The 22676-nt window shown below is 45.6% G+C and overlaps 1 protein-coding gene across 1 annotated transcript in view; it reads left to right on the forward strand.

The window, feature by feature from the left end:
- The window catches only part of LOC133047305 (low-density lipoprotein receptor-related protein 11-like), a 54492-nt gene that overhangs the window by 20561 nt on the left and 11255 nt on the right, over nt 1-22676 (forward strand). Inside the window, exons 3-5 of the mRNA XM_061130490.1 lie at nt 8190-8331; nt 15001-15126; nt 15924-16130. Of these exons, the coding sequence (XP_060986473.1) occupies nt 8190-8331; nt 15001-15126; nt 15924-16130 (475 nt within the window). The remainder of the gene's footprint in view (nt 1-8189; nt 8332-15000; nt 15127-15923; nt 16131-22676) is intronic.

Here is a 22676-nt window from a genome sequence, read left to right on the forward strand (position 1 = left end):
AGACACACACACACACGGACATGTGGACTGGAATCTGCTCTCTCCTGACCTGTGCCGAATTCTCTCAGTTGGAGGTAGTTCAGTAGGTTCCACGTTCCTTCCTACCGCAGGGTAACTCATGCAAGTGGTTACTGTGAACACGGCCAGAGTGAGTGGGCGGTTTTAGTCAGTGGTTCTCCTAACATTATTACTGTGATGACAGGATGAAATGCAAATGCAAATAAGACCCCTGGACCAGTGAGCAGCAAGAGTAAACTGTCAAAAATCATGTTATTCTGTTTATTCTGAGATCGTCTTTCCTTCGATGGTATCCACGTGGTCTCTGGTAGCCCTGTCTTGCACCCAGACAGACTATGTTGGTGCCTGGGTAATGTTCGCTTAGAGATTCTCCCAAGGAACCCCAAATACTTACTCCCTGTGTTCAACAGTGCCCAGAAGGCCTTTAACAGGGAACAAAACCTCATACCTCCAGTGCCTGTGGAGGAAATCCTCCAAACTCTGGTCTTGAGGTAGGAGATAGATGGACGCCCCACCTCATGCCCCCCACCCACACCCAAGGTGAGCACTGGAGTTTGTTCCCTGTGGACAGAAACTCCAAAATATCATAACGGGACCATCGAGAGAGGAGGCTGGGCCCCTGCTCAGATAAAAGATTAAAGACCACATATTACATATTTCTCATTCTCGAAATTAAGGAGACCCTCCTGACTAGAAAGCTCCTTGGAGGTCAAAAGGGGAGTGATGTCAAGTCTACCCATAGTCCTCTTTAGTGGAATCCATCTTGCCTGAGAGATGTGTGTGCATGCACGGGAGGATACTGAAATATTCTTAATATGGATTCTGAACCAGGCAAATCAAAATGACTGGCCAAAGGACACCCAAAGGAAGAAATGTCTCATAAAAGTGATTCAGACTGCCACTAGGGCCTGACTCTCTCTCTCTGAATCCGCCCCTGTCTCTGTCCACATATACTGTATTCTTTTTCCTCCTAATAAGCACTTGTTTCACTACTTCCTGTCTTTGTGGGAGTTCTTTTCTGCCAAGCCAAAGGGCCAGGGCCTTGTCCCTGACCTCTGGTCTAGTGTCTAGGATTCAGCTCTCACTGCCATGCCCCGACCTCAGTCTCTGGAACCAAAGCCCCCGATTGCAGGTGGAAGCCACCCCAGATCAGTCTGGATCAAAACAGTATGGTGTTTCCCCCCCTCCCCTTTCGGAGATACAGGATAATGTGTTTATTTCAGAATTACTTAAATTTAGTAACCTTAACAAACAGTGAGTTTGAATGTAACAGTGACACTTTTGTAAGTCGCATTCAGGCCCTATTTGTATTGACTCAAGGAAACAGTTACAGTTCCACTGATTCATTTCCTGGGGACCACCAGTTTTCCACTGGTTTCCAGACACTCTCCCCGACCGCCCCCCCCCCCCCCCCCACACACACACACACCCCTCTGGGGATCCAAGGATAATATGTTTCTTTTGGAATTACTTAACAGATTTGGTAAGTTTAGAAGTAACAATGGCACTTTTAAAGTCCCACACAGTCCCCTTTTGTAATCACCCAAGGAAACAGAGTTCTACTGATTCATTTCTTGAGGACCATCATTTTTCCACTGGTTTCTGGACAGTGTTTCTCTCTCTCTCTTGTTTCTAAACAGGACTTTTTTGAAAAGTGCAGTTCTGTTTTTTTTAAGACATTTATTTTATGTGTGGGCTCCTCTTCCTTGCGGTGCTTGGGCGTCTCATTGCGGTGGCTTCTCTCATTGCTGAGCATGGGCTCCAGGGCGTGCAGGCTTCAGTCGCTGATGTGTGTTCTCAGTAGTTGCAGCCTGCAGGCTCCAGACATGGGCTTAGTAGTTGTGACACACGGGCCAAGTTGCTCTGAGACATGCAGGATCTCCCCAGACCAGGAATTGAACTCGTGTCCCTTGTATTGGCCCTGGAGAAGGGAATGGCAATCTACTCTAGTATTCTTGCTTGGAGAATCCCATGTACTGAGGACCCTGGGTCCATGGGGTTGCAGAGTTGGATACGACTGAGCGACTAAGCACCCTTGCACTGGTAGGCAGATTCTTAACCACTGGATCATCAAGGAAGCCCCCCAGAAGTGCGGGTTTTAACAGTGAAAAACCAGAGAATAGTGGTTTCCTGGGGGTGAGAGCAAAGACAGAGGGGGGGACAGAGAAGCAAAAAAAAACAAACCACCATATGTCAGGGCACCAAAACAGATAGGGACCTCGGCAAAATTTCATCTACATTACTGCCTCTCAGCTATTTTATTCACCTGAAGATTTTAATAAAGGACAAAAAAGTTACAGCAGCCCACAGGGCATTTTTGAGACACAGAAGATCATCAAGGCTGCAAATTTCCTAAGAAACATCTGGGGTTAAGTTGGTGCACATGTATGAATATTCTGAGGTGGCTTTAAGGATTTCTTTGTATCTTATTTCAAGAATGAAATAAGATACTGAATGTCAGTCAGTTAAAAAAAAAATACAACCTACCCCCAGTGCACAGCAAATCCTAGGATCTACTGTCCCAGTTAAATAATAAGATACATGAGAGCATAATAGATAAATAATTCATACCTGTTTTGTTTCAAAGTTAACCTGGAGCCTTGAGGTAGACTACTCTTTAGGCATGAATTTTTTTTACACAGTAGCTCAAGGCCTTCAATATTTAACTGTTTTTTTTTTTTTTTTCTTTAAGAAAAAGTACTTATTAGGAAAGGTTGAAAAATAATCTCCCTGGGGGAAAAAAAGCCCTCATGAAAAATAAATCTGAGTAAGGTGAGTTGTGAAAGCGCTACTCCAATAGCAGCAGGAGCTTTGAAGTCTCTTTCCTGTTCAGGAACACTCAACTTCTGAGACAAGAAATTTACAGCACAATAGGCTTCCGGCATCACAAAATCTGCAGTCAATCTGGGCTTCCAGGTCCTCTTGCATTTAAACCCGACTTCCTGTCACTCTCCCTTCAAAGGTCCTGGCACTTCTATTTTGGGGTGGGTAGTGGGGTGAGGATGGGGGTGGGTGAGAGCTTTCAGAGGTTTTAAAGGACTGTGTGTGTGTGTGTGTAAGGAGTATGTGACTTTTTCAGGTCACAACAGGTAGCTGCTTTGTGCATGAGCTGTGGTTCAGGTCTTTCTAAGAAAATGATTCTGGAATAAAAACCCAGAAGGCTTAAAGCTCTGCTAACTGGGAGGTAGGAGTCTACAGTGACTCAGAGCATGGACTTTGGAATCATATGCTGTGTTGTGCTGGGCTCAGTCGCTCAGTCATGTCCAACTCTTTGTGACCCCCATGGACTGTAGCCCACCAGGCTCCTCTGTCCATGAGGATTCTCCAGGCAAGAATACTGGAGTGGGTGGCCATGCCCTCCTCCAGGGGATCTTCCCAACCCAGGGATCGAACCCAGGTCTCCCACATTGCAGGCAAATTCTTTACCATCTGAGCCCCGAGGGAAGCCCAAGAATACTGGAGTGGGTAGCCTATCCCTCCTCCAGGGGATCTTCCCAACCCAGGGATCAAGCCCACATTGCCTGCGTCTCCTGCATTGGCAGGCAGACCCTTTATTTTGGGCTACGCTGGGTCTTCATGGCTGCACAAGGGCTTTCTGCAGTTGTGGCAAGTGAAGCCTGCTCTTCGTTGTGGTGCCCAGGCTTCTCACTGCAGCGGCTTCTCTCATCTTAGAGCATGGGCTCTAGGGCTCATGGGCTGCAGTAGTCACGGCGTAAGGGCCAGTTGCCCCGTAACAAGTGGAATCTTCCCGGACCAGGGATTGAACCTGTGTACCCTGCATTGACAGGCAGATTCTTAACCACTGGACCACCAGAGACATCCCCATTTCCTCTATTTCTATGTCTGCATGTGTTTTTACACACTGTCAGCAGCTAACTTTGCTCAACCCCTTGGATTTTATATGTTGCTTCCTCATGCCTCTAGCCCTACTTCTTAAGTTTGTAAGACGATGATTCTTCTCCGATTGGGCTGAGATAGAGGCAAAGAGTCGGACACGACTAAGCAACTAACACTTTCACTACTCTTTTTTTTACCAGAAAAATCCAGACAATTGAATTCATTTTGCTTCTTTTATGAAATTTTGGGTCATATCTGTGATGAAAAGTAAATAGAAAGAGGAACACGTAACTAAAGAACAGAACCTAAGCATGTTCACCTGAAATATCTAGACAATTGTATTAATAATAGCAGTATATGTTCTGGCCTCTGTTGGTCAGTTTAGCTGCCCCTGTGTCTCCTTCAGCCTGTGTGTGTGCTGGGAGATGGCATTGGATTACAACAAGGATCTTTTTTTTTTTTTTTTTTTTTTTTTTTTTTTTTTTCTTTTTTAATTTTTATTATTATTATTTTTTTTTTCCCAGTGGGTTTTGTCATACATTGATATGAATCAGCCATGGATTTACATGTATTCCCAATCCCGATCCCCCCTCCCACCTCCCTCTCCACCCGATTCCTCTGGGTCTTCCCAGTGCACCAGGCCCGAGCACTTGTCTCGTGCATCCCACCTGGGCTGGTGATCTGTTTCACCATAGATAGTATACAACAAGGATCTTAATGGTGGCCTTCAAACCACTAACAGAGTTCTCAGTTTTGTAAGTTAACACGAGGCAGAAAGCTAGCATGCCTTTGGGTTCGTTGGTTCAATAGAATTTCTTACTGAAATATTTTGTGTGATGTTATCTTGTCACTGCTTATGACAATATGCCCAATGCCTTATATACTTTAGAAGCAACTGTAGGGGTGAGGGGAATAGAGAGGTAGTACTCATTTTGTAACCAAGTGTTGTACTGATAATCATGTATGTATATATGTGCGGTATACAAACAAATGCAAGTGTATGTTCCTTGCAACCAAATTACTATTTTAGAGAGGTGCAGTGGAGCCAGAACAACAGACTGAGTTATACATTGATTTAGCCAGAGGCCAACCATCAAAGCCTCTGTTACTACAGAACAGATATGGCAGAGATTAGAAGTTCTTTGTTTTATTAAAGGTAATGTACTTTTCAAGTTATAAATTGGGTGTGTTGTGGCACTTCCCAGTGGCTAAGACTCGGAGCTTCCAATGCATCAAGTGTGGTTGGATTCCTGGTTTGGGAATCCCAGATGCCCTGGGGCTTGGCCAAGAAAAAACAAACAAAAATAGGATATGTTGCATATAATCTGTGTGTATGTCTGTGTGTGGTAAATCCTTCCCAGTGTCATAAGTGTGAGGAGACGTCTAGAAACACCTGGATTCTTGGAGGGAAATCATCTATCTTACAGTTTTATATATTCTTATATTGATGTTGAGGAAAGATAACCTTTGTTAGCTAAATAACTTAACTAAAAAGGGCCAGGGAGTTAAAAATACAGATTACTTTGTATAAAATAAATAAGCTACAATGATGTATTATACAGGGCAGAGAATGGAACCAATATTTTATAGTAACTGTGAATGGAGTGGTTATTGACTCACTATGTTATACACCTTAAATTTATCTAATATTGTAAGTCAATTATACCTCAATTAAAAAGAAAAAGCACATGTCACGCTATGTCACGAAAGCGATTAAAAAATTAAATCAGGGACTTTCTTGGTGGTCCAGTGATTAAAACTCTGCAATCCCAATGCAGGGCATTCAATCCCTGGTTAGGGAACTAAGATCACTAATGCCAAAAAAGAAAAAAAAAAAAGCTTAAAAAAATAATCAAATCAAGTTAGTGTTTTTGCGTTTTATGGCTTAAAAACCTGAAAGAATTTTCTGTATCTGGGAAATAAAACCACAGAGCGAAAAAAACAGCGTGAAATGAGGAAATCCAAAAGTCAAAGTGTTTACTTCCTTTTCTTTCTGGGTCTGGGAGACCAGGTGAAACAGCAAACTCTTTAAACAAATTGCTGCACAAGGAGGGGCAAGAAGCCTTTTGTAGACGGATTTTCACAGGAGACTAACAGGAGCTTGTTGACTTTTGCAGTTATCAAAATAAATCTCACACAAAGTCCTTGGTATTAAGTTACTGTACTTAGTTTCTGCTCACAGAGGAAAGGCCTGCAGCTGTGGACTGGTGCCAATTGCAAAGCCTTCTTGGGAGGCCCTTCAGGCAAGATCCACTCTCTGTTCGCAGTTGTCAGCATCTCCCTTTTCGGTTGGTGTCCAAACCCAGCGGCTCTCAGAGCTTTCCCATGGAAATAGTTGATCGTCATCACGCCTGTGGATAGCTAAAGTGCAAAATCTGACAGACCTATCCTTCCCATCTAAGCAGATTTTTCAAATTCTATTTATCTGAAAAAGTTTTTGAGACAAACTTCTACATACCTCGGCTATGTTTGCTAGAGTGCTCTGGCCCCGTAAGGGCCAGAGGGAAATTTGGGTCGTTAAAAACCGTATTAAGGGGCTTCCCAGGTGGCTCAGTAGTGAAGAATCTACCTGCCAATGCAGCAGACACAAGTTCGATCCCTGGTCTGGGGAGATCCCACATGCCATGCACCACGGCTCCTGAGCCTATGCTCGAGAGCCCCGGGGGAGCGATGTGCAGCTACTTAGCCCTCGAGCTGCAAGTACTGAAGCCCATGCGCCTTAGAGCCTTCACAGGAGAAGCCCGAGCACCACCTCTAGAGAAAAGCCTGAGTGGCAACAGAGACCCAGTTGTTGTTGTTGTTGTTTAGTGACTAAGTGGTGTCCGACCCTTTGTGACCTCATGGACTGCAGCGCACCGGCTTCCCTGTCATTTGCTATCTCTCAAAGTTTGCTCAAACTCATATCCATCAAGTCAGTGATGCCACCCAACCATCTCATCCTCTGACCTCCCCTTCTCCTCCTGCCTTCAATCTTTCCCAGCATCAGGGTCTTTTCCAAGGAGTCAGCTCTTCACATCAGGTGGCCGCGAGAACCCCACGAACAGTACAAAAAGACAAGAAGACGACCCAGTACAACCAATATATAAATAAAATTATTTTGCAAAACCATATTAATCCTGCCAAGTGAATAAGGACAACTAGAGCTGTGTTTAATAAAGATTGTCAACACACACACACACACACACACACACACACACACACACACACACACACACAAGAAAGAAAGAAAGAAAGCAGGGAAGGGATATTTCATTTGAAAAGATCAAAATTAGAGTGCACCCAGGTCTGGATCTGGATCCAGTCTTACCTGCCTCAGAGAGGAGGTACCTTGGAAAGCCAGAGGGAGGCTTCAAAGCCCAGGTGGATGGACTGGCCCCTTAGAGGGGGGTGCTCTGTCCTTCCAGCCCCAGCATTGGGAAGAGGCTTCCGGGAGAAGGCCCGGCCCGCTGAGGTGTAGTTGGACACTGGCATGCTGCGTGTTGACATCCAGAAGCCCAGTACCTTACTCGCCTTCACAAAAATCTGACCAGGGCTTGGGTGAGGCTGATATCTGTGTGGATGCCCCACCCAGCGCCCAGCCTCAATGCTTCCCTGGTCTCTTAAAATCCCCACTAACTTCATCTGGGCCTCACTCGGCGTCCCCCAGTCACAAGCGCACTGACTCCGTCCTCCCATCTACCCAGTACACTCGGGGCAGCAAGCCCCCGGGCTGCTGGCCTTCGGCAGCCTTAGGTCTGCGCTCGGGCAGACCAGCTGGGGCGGAGGGCAGAGCCTCTCTCTCACACACCCTGCTCGAGGCTGCGGGGCTCCCGTCAGCACGCTCCAGTGTGGTCATCGCCTGTCCCCGAGTCCCCCTGCGTTCCTGTCTAAGTCCCAAGAAGCAAAAAACAGTGGTGTCACCTGCTGCGTGGCTACCACCTGGCGCGGCCTGCCTGATTCCGAGCCAGAGTCGGAGAGGGCGAGAGTCTGCCCGGCCACCTCCTCCGGGCAGATCCGCTCTTCACCCCCTGCCCGGCCACCCGCTCCCCTTGGCTTAGCCGCGCCCCTGTGGCCACAGGGAGGGGTCATAATGACCCTTCCCTTGCAACCACTTGGGTGGGGGTGGGAGGGAAGTTTCCCAAAGAAAGGGGGTGTCAGGCCCCAAACCCACCGGAACTCAGGTCTCCTGGCCAGCCTGCCAAAATTGTGTGTGATCAGTATTCTGAGACCCAGGACCAGGAGTGGAGAAGGGGGTCACAGGACTGCTCCAAGGATGGCACTGATTTCCAGCTCAGGAGGACGTCAGATATTGTGCTTCAGGTTCTTAACTGTGACGTTTCCTGTCTGGGTATCAGGTGCCTCAGTCCGGAACCCTGAAGCTGTCCCACCTGCGGGAAGGAACATACACCCTTCAGTTGACAGTGGTGGACACTGCTGGGCAGAGGAGCTCCGACAACGTCTCAGTGACCATGCTTCCCGTGGCCTTCTCCACAGGAGGTGAGAAGAAAGCCCTTCCCTCGCTTTCACGGTGGCCAACACAAGCCAGGCTGTGGATGGAAGGGTGGTGTTAAACTGGCATTTTAGGGGCTTCCCTGGTGTCCAGTGGTTGAGGCTTCATCTTCCAGGGCAGGGATTGCAGGTTCCATCCCTGGCCAGGGAGGTAAGATGCCCACAGTGCTTGAGGGCAAAACACCAAAACACAGAACAGAAGCAAGGATTTCCCTGGTGGCTCAGTCAGTGGTAAAGAATCCATCTGCCAATGCAGGGGACACGGGTTCTATTCCTGGTCTGGGAAGATTCCCACACGCGGCGGAGCAACTAAGTTGTGCCCAGGAGCCACATCCACCCAGCACACATGCAGCAGCTACTGAAGCCTGCGTGTCCCAGAGTCCGTGCTCCACAGCAAGGGAGGCTGCTGCAATGAGGAGCCCTCACACCGCAGCTAAAGAAAAAGCCCGAGCAGCAGTGAAGACCTGCCCAGTCAAAAATAAATAAATAAAATTATTTTAAAAAACCACCAGAAGCAATATTGTAACAAATTCAACAAAAAACTTAAAAGGGTCCACATAAAAAAAAAAAAATTGCCATTTTATATTCTAACTGTGCAATATAATGGGCCCTTCCATTTTATTTGTGGCTGTTGCTGAGTGGGAAAATCTTAACTAAAAATATGATTACAAAACTAGGCTCCACTATATTTCATGTTAAGCAACACTGGAACAGGGGAGCACTTCACACTCCAGGAATGACAATAGGCTGTGTGAGTCACAGGACCTTAGAGATGCCCCATCTTCCCTTGACTCAGTTTCATAAAAGACATCTGGGTTTCCCAGGAGAGGGTGGGGACCACCCTCCTGTTTAAAGGAGGGTGGGCTAGTTGATACTATGTTCAAAGAATGCAGCTTAAGAGGTAGATTTAAAATAAATTAAAACATATACAGTGCATGTGTCAATTTCAAAGGACTGTTGAAAACTTTTCATGGACACTTTACAGAGAAGCACAGATACGTTGATTACAGAGAAACACAGACACGTTGATAATATAGCTCGACATACATACAATGGTTCCCACATCCTGCTGCTCATTGTGAGCTCATTTCTCTCTGTTTCTTGCTGTCCCAAACATCTACAGTTCTTAGATTAGCTTATTAAGTTAAAAAAAAAAATGTACATGGAGCTTGGCAGCACTAAAGCTATAGAGGTTTTGCAGAGATCGTGTGTGTGTGTGTGTGTGTGTGTGTGTGTGTGTGTGTGTGTGTGTGTGTGTCTAGAGTCCTGTGGCTCGGTCGGGGGATACTTTCTCGGCATCTGCCCTGAATGGTAACTGTGTACAAGGAAGTGAGCATGGGTGCTGAGTTCCACAGACCTGATCCCCAGACCTGATTAGTGCCCCTTCACTAACCCTGGCTCCAGCAGACTTGTAGCCTGTCTCCTATATCCTTGAGTCCTCCATATTTGGATCGTAATCAAGCGAGCAGTCGGGAGAAAGAATACAATCATTGGATTTGCTTGTACTTTGGCTGACCTTGTCTTCCATCAAAGAGATCGGTCCGTGTACATATTAGAAATGAAGGAAGGAGACTTCAGAATTCTAAGAACTCTGCCACCTTGGTAATTTGCCTTCCACAAAGAAACAGTGCTAGCAAGATACAGATACTAGCAACATTCAAAATGAGGTCGGCTGGCTTTCCTTGGGGTCTAGCAGTTAAGAATCCACCTGCCAATGCATGGTACACAGGTTCGATCCCTGGTCCAGGAAGGCTGCTCATGCCTCGGAGTAACTAAGCCCCATGTGCCACGACTACTGGAGCCTGTGTGCCCTAGAGCCCATGCTGGGCAACAAGAGAGGCCAGCACAATGAGAAGCCCTCACACCGCAGCTGGAGAGTAGCCCCCGTTCTCTGAAACTAAAGACTGAGCACCGCAATGGAGACCTAGTGCAGCCAAAAACAAACAAATAAATCTTAATAAAAAATCAGGTTGGCTCACTGCTGTTCAACCACAGTTCAGTTTGACCTGGAGGAAGGAAGAGCAACTGCAAATGGTACCCCAAGCTCCGGTCCAGTAGATGACCGTGAGTCGGCAATGAGGAATGAGCCGGCAGCATCCCAGTCCGTACTGGAGCAAGGCCCTGTTTGTGGACCCACTGCAGCGATACGGAAGAGCCAGTTACTTAAAACAAACCTGGCAATGCTGACTGTGCACTGGGGCAGGTGGGAGTAGAAAACAATGGCACCCGGTCCAGCTGAGGTCACGGCCAGTGGGGAGGTGCTGAGCTGGAGGGCTGTGCTCCTGGGAACAGGGCTCCCTAGCCAGGGACCGAAGTGCTCCTGGGCAGCTGTCAGCCCCACAGAAATTAGCAAAGGAAGAAATGGCCTGAGCTGATGGAGGCAAAGGGCTGACATCAACCAGCTACTTGTTGCTCTGATTTATTCACTCTGGCCAGTCTTCTGGGCTCCCAAGGCAACTAGAGAGTAGACAAGTTGCCGGTTGTACATTTCTGGCCTTTCTCAATATGACGAAAGTGTGTTTGAAGCTGAAGAGGGTGATATGATTCACCTCTTATTACTGAAAGGCCAGTCGGGTGTAATAGGTCTTACGTAGGGCTTCCCTGGTGGCTTAGATGGTAAAAAAAAGAATCTGACTGCAATGTGGGGGACCAGGGTTTGATCCCTGGGTCGCGAAGATCCCCTGGAGAAGAGAATGGCAACCCACTCTGGTATTATTGCCAGGATAACCCCATGGACAGAAGAGCCTGGTGGGCTACAGCCCAGGGGGGTCACACTGAGTCTGATACAACTGAGCAACTTTAAGAGAGAGAGAGATCTTATGTATGCAACTTTATACAGAAAATAAAAAGAATTATGTTGTGTTAACTGCCTTCTGGAATCACTCACTGGTTAGACTGGAATAGCAAACTGAATTAAAGTTAATAAGACACCACATGCTGCTGCTGCTGCCGTTTTGTCACTAAATCGTGTCTGACTCTGCGAACCCATGGACTGTAGCCCGCCAGGCCCCTCTGTTCACGGGATTCTCCAGGCAAGAATACAGGAGTGGGTTGCCATTCCCTTCTCCGGGGGATCTTCCCAACTCAGGGATCAAACCTGAGTCTCTTGCATTGGCAGGTGGATTCTTTACCACCAAGTCACCTGGGAAGCCATAGGACACCACATAGAGATGTTGAAACTGAGAGATGGGGATTGAGAGGGCTTCTGTCCCCTTGATTACATATACGGATCTTGCTTCTAGCTTGCTTTCTGGTAATCAAAGATGCAAGTTCTATAGTAAACAGACAAGCATATACCCTTGTTTCATTGATAACTTGATTCAGATTTGGATGTAGAGTCCACATGTTTTCAAGCTTTGAAAAAAATGATCTAGTCAAAATGAATAAAAAACAAACAAGCAGTAATCTACTCAGAGAGCAAGCCAACAGACACTCCCAAGGTAACCCAGTTGTGTGATCTCCGTACAGGATCGCCCGCAGACAGTCAAGACACTTCTTAAAGTGGAAAAGAAAATATCAGAACTTATATTTGTATTCATTTTTAGTCCTCTTTAAATTGTCAGTCTATTTTATAACATGTATTAAAATATGTTACTACAGTGGCACATACATATGATTTATAGATGGGAGATATACATGGTCAAAAGAGTCCGGAGACCACTGATCCAGAAATACATGGATAAATTGTTCGTATGGATCTGTCTCCATAGTGACCGAGGAGTCAGGGAAGCCTTGAGGTGGTTAGGATTTTCATGTCACGCGTTTAAAAGGTGTGAGCAGAGGCTGCATCCTGGCTTGCTGTCTGCAGTTTCCCTTTACTTTTCCTCCCAGCCCCTTCCCCCTGACCGAAGCAGACGCTCCTTTCTAGGCCCAGGTGCTCAGCCAGAACTGCTGACTCCCTTTGTCCCCTTCTTTCTGCCACTGTTTCTTAACAGGTGTTTGCTTATTTATTTGTTTATTAGGGCTTCTGTATTGGCTCAGCGGGTAAAGAATCCACCTGTAAGGCAGGAGACGCAGGAGACCCAGGTTCGATCCCTGGGTTGGGAAGATTCCCCTGGAGGAGGAGATGGCAACCCACCCCTGTATTCTTTCCTGGGAAATCCCATGGACAGAGGAGCCTGGCAGGCTACAGTCCAGAGGGTCGCAAGGAGTCAGACACGACTGAGAGACAGCACACACATTCATGTATTTAGGCCGCGCTGGGTCTCTGTTACTGAATGAGGGCTTTCTCCAATGGCAGAGAGTGAGGGCTGCTCGAGCTGCGGGGCACAGGCTTCTCTTTGCGCGACTTCGCTTGCTGCAAAGGACAGGCTCTAAGCCAGGGGCTCAGTGGTCATGGCTCGGGGCTGTAGGGCACGGCCTCAGTAGCTGAGGCGCACCGGCTTAACTGCTCCACGGCAAGTGGGATCCTCCCAGGCCAGGGATCGAACCCTCGTGCCCTGTTGGCGGGCGGATTCTTAACCGCTGGACCACGAGGGATGTCCCTGCCACCATTAATTTTCTTCACCTCTTCTTCCTCCAGAATCTAGGTATCCTCAAATTGCCTTCCACCCAGATGGACTCTTCCCAGCATTTTTTTTAAGTGTTAAAATACATGTTTTAATTTTCTAATTAGTAGCAATTTATATTGAGAGAGCATAAAAACAGTTCAGGAAAAGGACTTAGAACTTAACGGAATTTTAAATGAGGAAATTATAGTTAAGAAGGGTTATGTACTATGCAACTAGTTAAGAGCTAAAAATTAAAAATAGAACTATCATATTACCCAGCAATCACACTGCTGCTGCTGCTAAGTCGTTTCAGTCGTGTCCGACTCTGTGCGACCCCATAGACGGCAGCCCACCAGGCTCCCCCATCCCTGGGATTCTCCAGGCAAGAACACTGGAGTGGGTTACCATTTGCTTCTCCAATGCATGAAAGTGAAATGTGAAAGTGAAGTCGCTCAGTCATCTCTGACTCTTCACGACCCCATGGACTGCAGCCTACCAGGCTCCTCCGTCCATGGGATTTTCCAGGCAAGAGTATTGGAGTGGGGTGCCATTACCTTCTCCATTTTCCCAGCATTTTAACTGAACTTCTTTCCAGTAGAATGCTTCCAAGACCCGCTTGGATGTGCATTCTATGCTCAGAAATATCATCATGGTTGCTCTCCTGTGTTCTGAGACAGTTATCTAGTCCATCTGTCCCTGGAGAATATAGACTCCTTGTGACTCCTTTAGCCTGATACCTTTAGTCTGTATCACCAGTGTCAGCGGTTATTAGTTGGCTTACGCCAGAGCTGGGGGCACAGGGAATGCCTTTCAAGAAAATACTTGTAGCTCTGAGGGTTAAAAGCTCTTGAGCACTCCAAAATGGAGAAGGAAATGGCAACCCACTTCAATGTTCTTGCCTGGAGGATCCCACGGACAGAGGAGCCTGGCGGGCTACAGTCCATGGGGTCATAAGAGTTGGACACCACTCAGCGACTGAACCACCACCACTGCTCCAAAATGGAGGGTATTTCATTATTTGGAGATAATAAATTCTCACTAGCTAGTAGCTAAAGATTCTATTTTTTCTTTACAGCACCATGGATCTATGATGGCTAGCAAAGAGGGTTCAATAGTAGAACGTTGATGTCAGTAAAAATTATTATTTAGGAAACATGAATGCAAGACACACACAGCATGCAGAAAGCAGTGTCTCTGGGCTTCCCAGGTGGCTCAGTGGTAAAGAACCCACCTGCCAAGGCAGGAGATGCTGGTTGGACCCCTGATCCAGGAGGGTCCCACATGCCGTGGAGCAAATAAGCCCGTGGACCACAACGACTGAGCCTGTGCTCTGGGGCCCAGGAGCTGCAACTGCTGAAGCCCTGACGCCCTAGAGCCCATGCTCAGCAACAAAGAAGCCCTCAGTGAGAAGCCCAGGCCCTGAAACTACAGAAAAGCCTGAGCAGCAAGGAAGACCCAGCACAGCCAAGAATAAATAAATTAATTAATTTTAAAAATTTTAAATCATTAAAAATGACCAAAAAAAAAAAAAAAAAAAACCCACAGGGACTTCCCTGGCGGTTCAGATTTCAGGTTGAGACTTCACCTTCCAATGCAGGGGGCACAGGTTTGATCCCTGGCTGGGTAGCTAAGATCCCACATACATCAGGGCAAAACACCAAAACATAAAACAGAAACAATATTGTAAAAATTCAATAAAGACTTTAAAAATGATACACTTAAAAAACAAAACAAAACAAAACAGTGTCTCTGATAAAATAGGGTCAGCCAGCCAAGTGCTGTGCAGAGGATGAACCAGTGTTAGGGGCCTGCTGAGGATGTGATGGGGGAGCACGTGAATGCAGAGTGAGTCACCTGAAGGAGGACACCCAGAGCTGGGTGGGGAAGACCGCAGCTGCTGCTTCTCTGCTCCCACCTCTTTAGCTCTGTTGGCTTGGACAAGGACCCTGAGACGAAAAGCCCATGGTGATTCCTGAGAGTTCGGTCAAGAAGAAACCCCCTAACCTTCCAGAACCTACTGCTGCCGCGCAGCCTGTCACGTGTCCCCTCATTACCTGCATCTCCTCACCCAAAGCCATCCATCACACACACAGCCTCGGTTGATCCTGACGCGGTGGAAGCACTTTCCTTTCTGCACTCCTGTGACTTGAGACTTGTTTACAAACAGGATGCTCGAGTGTCTGCTCACGCTACCACTTCTTTTGTGACGACGGCTGTTGCATTGACATCACACTGGCTTGCGACGGAGTGGAGCAGTGTCCTGACGGGTCTGATGAAGCTTTCTGTCAAAATCGTGAGTCACCTGCATCACATTTTGGGGGTAGAAGGGATGTCTGTATTCTGACATTAAATGCACACTCAGCAGTGCTCTTTTTCTGCCTGGTTTCAGTATAACTTCACATGAACAAGCTATGCCTTAAATTCAATGGGCATTTACTGTAAATCTTTAATGCAAATTACAAATGTCAAATTTTGGTATTACTTAACATTTTAAGAGATAGTTTTTAATTTTCTAAAAGAGTCTTCCTCATCCTAAAAAGTTTGTTTAGCATACGCTTTTTAAGAACACTAAAATGAGTTAATGTTTTGTTTTGATAGATTTTTTTTAGAAAAGTTATGACATTAGGGTGTCGCTAGGTCAGAGCTATAAATCATTCTTATGAATCTGAGCAAACTCAGGGTGATAGTGAAGGACAGGGAAGCCCGGCATACTGCAGCTCATGGGGACATAAAGTCAGACATGATTTAGCAACTGAACAACAGCAATGTGTACATTAACATCGCAAGAAAGGGAGAAGGGCTGTGAAAAGTTTACTGAAGAACTGGAAGTACTTGAATGAAGAACTTGAGGAAGGATGACTGATCTCAGAACCTTAGGTTGAAGGGTACTTTGTCTATTTCTTTATGAGAAATTTCAGAAAGCTAATTCTTGGAAGAGAACTGATGACTTACTTGGAAACAAGAGCTAGTAGTTTGTCAACGAGGCTCTGAAATATCTTAGATGATATGTTTTGAATCTATTGCAAATGTGGTGGTTTTAGGTAAAGGTCAGGGGAGGAACCTAACTGACAGCACCTCTTTCACCCTCAGTGAGCGCTGGCCGAGAGATGGAGACCCACACGACCCCGGCACAGCCTAGAAGCCCAGGGCCAGGCGCAGAGGCAGGCCAGAGCGCGTCGCCTGAAAAGTCGGAGAAACCTGCCACCCCAAAACAGACACCTGAACAATCAATCACAGAGAAGAAGAATCATTCCACCTTTGGGGGACCAGAAAGTCACATTGATCTTGAGATGCCAGGTAAGGACTTGAAGCCGATTTTCTCAAAGAGTCTCATTTTCTATAATGACTCTTGGCTCAAAGTGAGCTTCTATTTGAAGAGTGTTAAGGAAATATCTTAAAAGAAAGGACAAATTTAAAGCAAATGATTTGGCCAAAAAGAAAAAAAACATGACATTTTTGCTGATTATTTATAGCAAGGAACACCTATTAAATACATTCATAAATACGCATAAATATAGCAAAGAGATCAAACAAGTCAGTCCTAAAAGAAATCAACCCTGACCATTCACTGGAAGGACTGATGCTAAAGCTGAAGCTCCAATACTTTGGCCACCTGATGTGAAAAGCTGACTCATTGGAAAAGACCCTGATGCTGGGCAAGGTTGAGGGCAGGAGGAGAAGGGGACGACAGAGGACGAGATGGTTGGTTGGCGTCACTGACTCCATGGACATGAGTTTGAGCAAACCTCGGGAGATAGAGAAGGACAGGGAAACCTAGCTGCCCTTCATGGGGTTGCAAAGAATAGGACACGACTTAGTGACTGAACAAAATACATACTCCAGAGGTATCAATACATTTATTGTAAGTAAGGTGGAGTTTAAAAGTTTTAACACCTATGTTAAAGGAAACTAATGCCCTAAGTGCTAAACTTTAGGTTATTTTGAGGTGAAACAGTATAACCCTTACATGTTTAAGTAAATCCTCGTCACACTAAGCAAGTGAATGTAAAGAAAATAATGTACTGTGTTGAAAAAGTAGCATGTGCTGGTAATTCAGTGTCATGCCTCCAAATTAACTAAATCTATCATCTTTTTTTAAGAGATGGCTAATAATGTTTTAAAATACATTCATACTCCTAAAGCATTACAGGATTCTCTTCTAAAAATGTTTACACTTTTATATTTGGATAGTTATATGACATAGGAGAGAGAAATATAGATGATCACATTTCTGTATGCTTTTGTAAATGTCTTTAAGAACTCAAACTCTGCATACATTTTACCAAAATCTGTTGTTTCGTTGCTAAGTCATGTCTGATTCTTTTGCGACCCCATGGACTGTAGCCTGCCATGCTCTTTTGTCCATGGGGTTTCCCAGGCAAGAATACTGGAATGGGTTGTCATTGCCTTCTCCAGGGGATCTTCCAAGCCCAGGGATCAAACCTGTGTCTCCTGCATTGGCAGGCGGATTATGTACCACCGAGCCACCAAGGAAGCCCAGAAAGGGACAAACCAAGGACTGAGCTTCAAACTGAGGGCAGGGTCAACACCACAACTGACCAGAGTAGGTTGTGTGGAGAAAAAAGAAAGTAGCAAAGGCCTTTGAGCACATGCGTGCTAAGTCACTTCCGTGGTGTCCGACTCTTTGTGACCCCATGAACTGTAGCCCACCAGGCTCCTCTGTCCATGGGATTCTCCAGGCAAGAATGGTAGGTTGCCATGCCCTCCTCCAGGGGATCTTCCTGACCCAGGGATCGAGCCAGCGTCTCTAACTTCTCCTGCATTGGTAGGCAGGTTCTTTAGCACTAGCACCACCTGGGAAGCCCACAGCAAAGGCCTTTGTGTGAGACTGACCCCACTATCATTTTACCAGGTGGGCCAGGATCTGGACTAGAGGGTGCTGGGTGGGCTAGGTTCTGCTCCTGAGGGCCAAAGGCTGGCGACGCTGGCAGCACAGTGGGGATCGCGCTCCGGGCAGGGCTCCTGTCGCCTGAGTGCCAAACAGGCCCCACACATCAGCTTTCCCAGGCGTTTCCTTTATAACCTTCCCAAAGACCTGTGACTGATGGAGAGATGGAAAGCACCCAGCACCTGATCGTCAGACCCCTGTGAGCACACCCTTCATATTCAAATAAGACACAGTATCAGGGGCCTGCTGTCTCCTTTCTTTTCCACTCTGGTCCATTATCTTCTCTCAATCACACAAGAGGCCAAACTGCGCAGACAAAATATTGCCAAAATAATCTTTCACTATTTCAGTAACTTCTTTATGAAACCATTTTGTTCATTATAGAAGATCCAGAAGATGCAAATAGTGAAAACGGAAATAACGTAAAATACCACCCTTTTATTGACATTAACTTTCAATATTTCCTTCTAATCTACTTTGTAAATTTATCTACAAGGTTATCTACTTTGTAAAATTTAAAGTGCTTTGATACAAATATATCTACAAAATACTCTACAAAGGATTTACAAAAACAAAACAAAAAAGCAAAACCTTGGTCATACCACAGATATCTTTGTTCCCCAAATAGGGATTGAACCCACAGCCTCTGCACTGGAAGGGCAGAATCTTAATAACTAAACCATTAAGCAAGTGCCCTTCAGAGACCTGCTTTATCTATTCCTTGCTGGTACCACCACCTAATGGGAGAACTTTGTCACTTCATCCAATGCTTTGACTTTGTCTTAATCCATTTTCTCCGTATGAAAATAGAGAACCTAAGAGCAGAGCTGGGGGGACCAGGTGTCTTTGGCAGCAGGGATGAAGTTGACCGACCTCACGAAGTTCTCAGAGGCCACAGCAGGTGAACTCCTGCTCCGTCACTTTGATGGAGAGGCACACGTGAACTTGAATGAATTAGCTGAAAGCAGAGTGGAGACCCAAGGGCAGTCTCCTTCCTGAGGTCTAGTCCCAGCTCTGTGTTTAGAACCCCGAGGAGTTGCTTCATGTCTCTGAGCCTCAGTTTCCTCATTGGTTAACTCGGGCTTCATTGGTAACCCTGAAGGCTCTGTCTAGCCTGGTGTCTGTTTCAGGGAAGATAAATAACCGTAGACTCATGCAGGCCTCCATCAGCCCTTATCCATGCTAGATCCTGCTCTGTGATCCCAGTTCTGTCTCCTGTGGGGGCAGGGGAGTGAGGGAAGACAGCTTCAGAATCCTTTTGCAAGTAATGCTCCAGGCTGCCACCACTGTGAATGGGAGTTGACACCCAATCTGAGATGTATTTGCAGCTCTCCTTATTTGGGGGCTGGGGGCTGAGTCACCCATCCCATGACTCAGCAGCACGGGGATCTTTTTTCCCAGCCAGGGATGGAACCAGTGCCCCCTGCAGTGGAAGAGCAGAGTCCTAACCACTGGAACACCAGAGAAGTCCCTGCATCTCTGTTTCTGTTCTTTTTAATAATAAACCTTTGACTTGGGCTGTGAAGGTGTGAAGAATGGAGTTTCATAGATGCAGTGAGATGATATGCAGTTATTATTTCTATTATATATTATTTTTCCTAATCACTCCAGTAATATGTATTTACTGTAGAAAATTTGGAAAATACAGAAAAATATGAAGAAGTAAAATCATCTAGCAAAACTCACCATTAACAATTTGTTGCATTTTCTCCCAGTTCAGTTCAGTTCAGTTCAGTTCAGTCACTCGTGTTCAGTTCTCTGCAACCCCATGGACTGCAGCACGCCAGGCTTCCCTGTCCATCACCAACTCTCAGAGCTTGCTCAGACTCATGTCCATCGAATCCATGACGCCATCCAACCATCTCATCCTCTATCATCCCCTTCTCCTCCCACCTTCAATCTTTCCCAGCATCAGGGTCTTTTCGAATGAGTCAGTTCTTTGCATCAGGTGGCCTAAGTATTGGAGCTTCAGCTTCAGCATCAGTCCTTCCAATGAAAATTCATGGTTGATTTCCTTTAGGATGGACTGGTTTGATCTCCTTGCAGTCCAAGGGACTCTCAAGAGTCTTCTCCAACACCACAGTTCAAAGCATCAATTCTTCTGTGCTCAGCTTTCTTTATAGTGCAACTCTCACATCCATACATGACTACTGGAAAAACCATAGCTTTGACTAGACTGACCTTTGTTGGCAAAGTAATGTCTCTCCTTTTTAATATGCTGTCTAGGTTGGTCATAGCTTTTTTTCCAAGGAGCAAGCGTCTTTTAATTTCATGGCTGCAGTCAGCATCTGCAATGATTTTGGGGACCCCCAAAATAAAGTCTCTCACTGTTTCCATTGTTTCCCCATCTATTTGCCATGAAGTAATGGAACCGGATGCCATGATCCTGGTTTTTTTAACCCTGAGTCTTAAGCCAGCTTTTTCACTCTCCTCTTTCACTTTCATCAAGAGGCTCTTTAATTTTTCTTTGCTTTCTGCCATAAGGGTTGTGTCATCTACGGATCTGAGGTTATTGATATTTCTCCCAGCAATCTTGATTCCAGCTTGTGCTTCATCCAGCCTGGCATTTCGCATGATGTACTCTGCATGTAAGATAAGCAGGGTGACAATATACTCCTGACATACTCCTTTCCCTATTTATTTGGAACCAGTCTGTTGTTCCATGTCCAGTTCTAACTGTTGCTTCTTGACCTGCATACAGATTTCTCAGGAGGCATGTCAGGTGGTCTGGTATTCCCATGTCTTGAAGAATTTTCCACAGTTTTTTGTGATCCACAACAAAATGTATATACAGGCCCAAGTACATTTATTCACTTATAACAAAATTAGGATATTATTTTACAAAACATTTTTCTCACTTATGAATATTTTCATGTTATGAAATGTCCATCAAAATCACAAAATTATTACATCCAGGGTAGAAATTCCCTGGCGGTCCAGTGGTTAGGCACAAGTTCAGTCCCTGGTCTGGGTACTAAGATAGCCAAAATATTTTTTTTAAAGTCCAGGGTAAAGAAAATGGGAAGAAAAGAACAGAGCCTTGAAAGTGTTAGAAAGGGCCTCCCACAGTTTGTGATTTCTGTTTGGACATCTGCCCCCATTTCCTTCTTCTTCCGTCATCCCTGAACCACCAGTCTGGAATCCGCAGCCTCTGACTTCCTGTGATTTGAAATTATGTTATACTCAGCATAACATCAGTAGATTTAAAAATGCACTGTTGGGGCTTCCCTGGTGATGCTGTGGATAGGAATCCACCTGCCAGCACAGGAGACATGGGTTCAATCCTTGGTCTGGGAACATCCCACTCGCCGCAGAGCAACTAAGCCTTTGAGCCACAACCACTGAACCTACTCATCTTAAAGCCCAAGAGCCACAGCTCCTGAAGCTCGCACGCCTAGAGCCTGTGTCCCACCACAAGAGAAGCCGCTGCAATGAGAGCCCACCCACCACAACAAAAAGTAGCCCCCACTCACCACACCCAGAGAAAGCCTGCACAAAGTGACGAAGACCCAACCCAGTCATTAAAACAAATTTTAATGCATTATGGTTTGTGACCTATGCCAGTGTTTTACAAGGATCATCAGCTAGTACAGTGATATAGACAAGTTGCTTTTTCTGCTCCCTCCTTCCCGCACAGGCTTGGGAGGATAAATAAGACTTAGCTCACTGAAGACGTGCTAAAGAGATACTAAGATCAATACTAATAATGTAGTATAGAAAGTAATGAGATGAAGTTTTTTAATCTACCACATTGGCAAAGGTGAAAGCATAATAATAATAATAATATTTATAAGTGTATAGAGAAGTGTCTCACCTACTTTTGGTGGGATTCAAATTAGTACAGTCTTCCAGAGGGCAGTTTCTGAAGCCTTGTATGTATGCCTTGACCCAGGTAGGCTGCTGTTAGGAATTTATCCCAAGCATGTTACTAAGGATGAAGTTAAGGGCGTGGGCGAATATTCAGTCCCACCGGTGAACGCATGCTCTGTACTCAGAGCCGCAGGGGGGCTGGCATTTGCTCGTGATGCAGACGCACAATGGCTGGACTGTTTCCCGGGGTGGTTGCAGCTGTGAGGCCTGTTCTCTGTGTGGTCCAAGTCATCTGTGAACAAGGCTGTCCTCTTGTGTGGACCCCGCTGAAGGAAAGAAATCTGGTTTCCAGTTCTGCAGATTAGCTAGAAAAACGGTCAGGTATCCCCATGCACACTGAATCTGGGTTGTTGTTGGTTTTTTTTTTTAATAATTAAATTTTTTATTCCACACTCTAACAAACTTCTTCCACTTTCTGACTAATCTAATAACTTTTTAATTGGAGAATAATTGCTTTACAATATTATGCTGGTTTCTGCCATACATCAACATGAATCAGCCACAGGTACACAGATGTCCCCTCCCTCTTGAGCCTCCCTCCTGACCCTGAACCTGGATTTTTCTTTTTATAACTAGAATACATGTTCATCCCCGCAGGTTAGCCACATTTTTTAAGGTTCCAGATTAAAGCATGAACTTAAGCGAATGCACAATTTCTGTATGGGGGTGAGGGGGTTTGCCTGTACTTTCTCGAATTCCCATGCTAAATATGCAAAAGCCTCGCTGTTGGACTAATCTCTGGAGGTAACGAGTGAGTAACTTCGACCTTCGGGTTATCATGGACAGTATTTTATTCAGAGAGGACATTCTCACAAAGGATATTTAAAGCGTTTCTTTCTTCCTTTTTTAACATGCCCCATATTTCATGTTTTCGTTCTGAATAGTCTGTTGTCTTCCTGCGTGGTGGTGGGAATCAACTGGATTCTCAAATGAATGGAATATTTAGTTAAAGAAATGTACTTGTCACAAATGAAGATAATCAGATGGCTATTTCTACAAACTTATTTTGAAGGGAGTAGGTCCTCTTTCATTGACCTAACTTCTTTGGAAAATATCATCTAATG

Source organism: Dama dama, chromosome 26, assembly GCF_033118175.1.
Source record: "Dama dama isolate Ldn47 chromosome 26, ASM3311817v1, whole genome shotgun sequence".
Classification (NCBI taxonomy): domain Eukaryota; kingdom Metazoa; phylum Chordata; class Mammalia; order Artiodactyla; family Cervidae; genus Dama; species Dama dama.